Genomic DNA, 6246 nt, shown 5'->3' with positions numbered 1-6246 from the left:
ATTCTTTGTGTACAAGATACTTATCATCTTTAACAAAATCTTACCAGTTTTTGAAAGGATACATTAAGAAATCTCAGAGTTACTCTGTTTATTGTTGCACAAGTGAAATTTGTAACACATTTTGCATATTACACGAGTCCAAAGCGAAATGATCAACATTGGGTAGGTATCTTTTTTGTGACTATTACGTGGTTCTATTACTTTTTTATTTCCTTGAAAACCTCAGTCTGTTTAGCAACTGAAAGTTATATGGCCAATTATCATATTAAGACAGCATTTCTGGTATCAATTTTATGAGATATTTCATTTGTTTGGCCTAAGTCTAGAAATCCAGTGGAGAAGGTAGCTTTGTATTCTGTGAGCAATTCTCATAATCTGTGGAATTGATCAGTTGTAAAACCTCCACAGTTTAAGTTTCTGTAGTACACAGACATCCTGGTCATAGATTTTGAAAATAGCTGAAGCAAGTCTAACTTCACATAATTTTTTTTATGTGAAATTTATTCTTAGTAAGTCCTTTTCCTCCATGTCAGTCACACACACCTCAAGTGGTGTAGGGAAGTTTCCCACACTGACAGCAGCTTTCAACTTTCCTCTTGCTGAAACTTTGTCTTCTTGCTTATGTCATCAATCCATTTTTTTCTTCATCTCTTGAGGCAGTTTCCTACCTGTTATTACAAGATGGGATCATACAGTTGGTAGCCATAGAACCATTGTCAATCAGCAACTCTGCTGGCTTCCTGTCATTGAAATTATTAACATCTGGACTAGTTCCTGTAACTGTGAGTTTCTTATTTCAATTGTGGCAGATGGAGCATTCTCAGATGAACTTCACCTTTTAAGTCTAGGTAATTCCTGTTTTTTGATGCCTGATTAGTTTTTCGTTTGCTCCTTTGATGAGATTGGGTTTTAGGAATCATCTTTAGGATAAAATCTTTTTTTTTAGTTTATTGTGATCTTTTGATTCTTCAGTCCTGACTGTAATATCAGTGTTTTACAAACATATAACATTTTTATTTTTTTATATCATTTGAGAATATTTTTTATTTCCTACAGGCTTAAATTTCTTTATTTGTCTACTTAGTTTTTTCATAATGTTATTTTTATAATTCTTTTTTTTTTCTTTCCACTATTTCATTATCTCCAGCAAATTTTTATTCTCACTCTTAGGATATGTCTTCATCTTGAAATGTTATATTTACCAAGTTAATCCCACTCCTGACATATGTGTTGTAACAATTCTTATTTATGTGGAATCTTTTTTATTTTTTTGGTAAAACTAATGCAAAGTCCAGTCCACTTAATGAAATGGCATGGCCAGGTGGTTAGGGTGCTCAACTCGCAATCTGTGGATTGCCAGTTCGAATCCCCATCACATCAAACATGCTCGTCCTTTCAGCCGTGGGGGCATTATATAGTGGTGGTCAATCCCACTATTCGTTGGTAAAAGAGTAGTTCAAGAGTTGGCGGTGGATGGTGATGACTAGTTGCCGTCCCTCTAGTCTTACACTGCTAAATTAGGGATGGCTAGTGCAGATAGCCTTCATGTAGCTTTGAGCAAAATCCATAATAAACAAACAAACTACTTAATGAAAGGTTACTGCATTGTATTTCTTCTACAGTGGGTTTAACAAGCAATATTCGTAACTCATAAATAAAACTAAGTAGTCACTTATTTGTTAAACTTCCTCTCGAATATACAGCATAAACTAAAAAAAATTTAAAGAACTGAACTGACTTGCTAACTAAAAATCTATCTATCCAACTCATTTCCTATCTAACTCACAGAGTAACTTATCATTAATAGCTGTCTGGTGTTCTTATACAATATTTCCTTTTCTCACCAAGTTTCAATAAAATATGAAATGTCTTGGAAAATTTCACACATCATCATCATGTCATTCGAAAACAATACAAAATATCTAAATTAAGATATTAAAACATAGTTCACAACAGTACTGTATCTAACTGTTCAGTTATTCTAACATTCATAATTATATAGTTTTTATGTTGACAGATGTGTGTATGTATTTATGAGTGAAATTTATCACTGTTACATACAACAGTTATATGTACTGTTTCCAAAACATACTTACCTATACTGAAATTTATAGTTATTACTCGACTGCCAGGGTTTCTTCTGTGCCCATCTAAATATTGCTCTGATATTTTTCTCTCTTGCTCCAGTCTTTTATACCCCAATCAATTACCCTTGGTAGTATTTGTCTCATGATACTCCCCATCTTCGTCAGTGTGCCTCTATCCTGGTACTTCATATAAGCCCCTCATTCAGTTAATCTTATCACTTTTTCTCGACAAAGTATCACTAACAGGTTTCCCAGTATTATGATAATTTGAAGATAGTTTGAATGTTATCATTTTATCTAGTTGATTTCATTGTAATAATAATAATAATTTTAAAAAAACATTTTTTTTCCTTCCAATTAGCAAGCTGATTATGGTATGAATTCCCAGATTATTATTTCTGGTAAAGAGGCAAATTGAGCCTCTCCTCTCCCAACTTGGATATCTAGCATTGCACAACAATGGGAGGGGAGGGTCACTCTCAGTTGAGACTTCCAGTGATCTTACTTGTAGTGAGATGAACACATGTATTCGGATATATGGTGGTGGTCTGGGGGGCTGCAAGTGAGGGCAAGCCTCGACATTTTGGAGAGACTTTATATTCGCTTTTTCCTCTGCTCTCTTTTAGTCTTTTAGTGCTGGGATCCGGGGTTCGATTCCCTAATGTGGAGGACACAGATGGCCCAAAGTTGCTTTGCTCAGACAAAACAACTTACTTTACCTCACTAAATGCTGTTCCAATCAATGATAATCGCCACAGACTTTAAATGACCTATGAAAAACATAAAGGAGACCACTTTGGAATAAGCTGCATTTGATTTGCTTTTCTTCTGTTGATTCTTTGAGTGTGTTATGTTGTGGGCTTTTTCTCGGTTGATTTTGAGCCTGCAATTTACTCGATGGTTGACAGGTCTGGGAGCAAATTTTTAGTTGTTTTTTCTACATACACGGATATTGTGGTTCATGCTGAAAAAAAAATCAGGTGGAGATGAAGATTTGTCTGCTTTGGTGTTGCTTACTTTCTCATCATGATTCAGGTAGATTGGAATGCATCACTCTGTGGCTACAGGTTTGAATTCAGTTAATAGTAATAGTATGTATGTAATGTTGTGGTCCAACTTTCCTAGACACCAACATGGGATATAAGGACCAAACCCCCTTAATTCCAACTCCAAGTAAGGGAACCTCAGCTATCTAGCTGGGGCTGGCCTATAGTGATGATCACTCATGTACAATTCCATCCTTGATACAAGAAATAAATTCAGAGTGAAGAGCATACCTGTTCTAGATGTAGTGTGGTTCCCCCAGTTGGGTACCAATCTTATCTTGATACACCTATGATCTATGCAGATGCTTTCTGTATGGATAATGCCCTCACTTGTCCCTCCACCTTCTCAATGTGGGATTCTAACTGTAAGTGTCAATGAAGGTAAGTATGTTTTGGAAGTTAACATTTTTCTAAATTGAAAAAGTATTTCCAATAATACTTACCTCTGCTGACACCTGCCCTTCACCCTTCTACAAACTGGTGTTAGAGGCTGGGACGGTGTCGTACTTGAAAAAGTGGTAAAATTATCTGAATGAGGTGTTTACATACAGTACCAGGATAGAGGGTGCATTGACATAGGTGGAGAGTATCACGAGATAAATATTTTCAAGGGCAATTCAGTGGGGTGTAAAAAAACTGCCGCAAGTGAGAAAAATCAGATTAATACTCAGATGGGCAAAGAAGAAACCCTGGCAGTCAAGTAATATCTATAAGTGTCAGTGGAGGTAATTATTATTTGAAATCATTTGCAATTTAGGAAAATTGTAATTTATAATTTGTTTGCATTGCATTTGAATGTTTTGGTGTTTTTTATATTTTTTGTTTTTGATCAAGTTATGTGTACAGAAAGAGAAAGAGATCAATTTATAGTATTAAATATTTGCAGGAAATTAAAAGGTACCAGTACTTGTGTGATGAGATAACGTTTTAAAAAATAGTTGTTACTAGTCTTTTTTTCAACCTTACCTACATGTATTGTAGTAATAGATAAATGTATATTTTTCTAGTTCCGTGGAGTTTATGGAAACAATTTTAAAAGAGCATTGGTAGAGAGTTGGTAAGTATGAAAAGTAAAACCATACTTTTAAAAACATTAGGACCATGCTTTCATTTATGTGTTTTAACTGTTTATTTTTATTTGTTTCATTATGCCCAAAAGCTTTTTTTACCACTAAGTTTGTTTTTCATTCTTCCTTAATCATTGATGAGTTTGCTTTATTTTTCATCTCTTAACAGTCAATACACCAGAAATATGATATTTCCAAAGTTAAGTAATTATTACATTTCTGTCAGTTTTTTTTAGTTGGCATAGCTTGGTGGTTAGGGCACTCACCTCTCAATGTGCAGGTCACAGGATCAGTTGCATTATTTGTTGGTAAAGGTAGCCCAAGAGCTTGCAATTGGTTTTGTTAACTAACTGCCTTTCTTCTAGTCTTTCACTTTAAAATCAGGAATGGTTAGCACAAAGAACCTTTGCATGAAATACAACAAACAAACAAAATATTGTAGTTTTTGTTTTTTACCTAAGTTATAACTACTTTCAGGGGCAATGGTTGACTTTAGGTATTTTACGAACATTGACAAGATTTAAAAATACCACTTTTCCTCTGAAATTGTCATTGATTAAGACAAGTAATATATGTATGTAATTTTCTTCCACAATTCTAGTAATTATACTTTAGTACACCTATCTGTATACATTACCTATAATTGTTTAATTTTGAAATAATTTGGTTTTCCTCATTGCTTTGCTGCAAAGGCATGGAAGCTTTCTTTAAAGTCCAATTTGTTGAGCTCATTAGAGGCATGTTTTATATTTTATTTTAATGTCTTACAACATTTATGTTTATGACCTCACTTTGTAGGTCAGTCAAAAGGTGACAAGTAAGCAAGATAACTAATTTTTTAGAAAGAATGTAAAACTTACTCTGGATATTGGCATTCTAGCCAAGTTTCTTGCATAGCTAAAGAGGGATCTGCCAGTGCCAATATTTAGTACTGATGTAATAACATATAGCTTGGTAATTTAATAAGAAGAATTTACAAAAATTAGCATACTTGTAAATATGAAAAGTAACCTATGGAAATAACATGAATATTTTGCATGCAAGACTTAATTTACGAAACCCAAAATAAATTGAAATCAAAATATATATATTTTTTAAAATCACTTAAGCCATGCCTAATCCGATACAAACATTTTCACTTTAAACTGTGGTGACATCTTGTATTGTTAGGCATATGTCTGTATACATCTAACTACATTTTCATGAAGCATGCATGAAAATGTATGATTGAAATAAATGTTTTTTTCTCCTCTATTAGCTTGTTAATTTCATTCATCTAACTACATGATGATAAACAAAAAAATAACTTAATATACAAATTTCAATAACCTTACAATTTAGCTTTTAGGGACATACCTTTAATGAAGAAAAAGAACTGTGTTGAAAGGTACTCAAACTTTGAGGTAGTTGTTTAGATTATAAACCAAAATGTTTGACTGATAAAAACTAAATATCAGTAGAAGTGTAACAAACGGTACAACATAACTGTTTACGTTCTTGAATATTTTTCATTATATTATTGTGAAAGCAAGAGTAACTTAGAACAAGCACAAAAACCATTTTTAATTACAGCTATTTTGATTCAAATAAAATATTACTGGTTAAATTCATATGGGAAACTATAGAACACTTTTAATCATTAGTTGGCTTTAAAACATATTAGAAGATTCGAACTTAATTTAGGTAGGTGAGCTTATATTTTATATATATAATTTTAAAAAAAGAAAATATTACATCATAAGAAAGAATAGCTTGAATTTAACACAGCATATCCAAACCTTAGATGAAAAATAATTAATTGTAATATTAAGTAGAACAATAAAAAAAGAAACAATGCAGCTACAAAACAAACATGTACTGCCTGGGCACACACAATAAGGTGGGTAGTTATGCAATGTGCCCTGGATAGACAATGTATCCCAAATGCAATTTAGCTCTTATTACCACCAGTACCTCAAAAACCAGGGCACATTATGGTATGTGCCCAGGTGGTACATGTTTGTTTTGTAGCTGCATTGGTTCTTTTTTTTTCTTTTGAGGTACTGG

At 33.1% G+C, this 6246-nt stretch overlaps 1 protein-coding gene across 1 annotated transcript in view; it reads left to right on the top strand.

Moving 5' to 3' along the window:
* LOC106476377 overlaps positions 1–6246 on the top strand; it is a gene marked incomplete at both ends in the record, with an annotated part of 12105 nt that overhangs the window by 2295 nt on the left and 3564 nt on the right. Inside the window, one exon of the mRNA XM_022380264.1 lies at positions 4141–4190. Coding sequence (XP_022235972.1) covers positions 4141–4190 — 50 coding nt within the window. The remainder of the gene's footprint in view (positions 1–4140; positions 4191–6246) is intronic.

Source organism: Limulus polyphemus, unplaced genomic scaffold (assembly GCF_000517525.1).
Source record: "Limulus polyphemus unplaced genomic scaffold, Limulus_polyphemus-2.1.2 Scaffold10414, whole genome shotgun sequence".
NCBI classification, from domain to species: Eukaryota; Metazoa; Arthropoda; class Merostomata; order Xiphosura; family Limulidae; genus Limulus; species Limulus polyphemus.
This window is presented reverse-complemented; position numbering and strand designations above follow the sequence as displayed.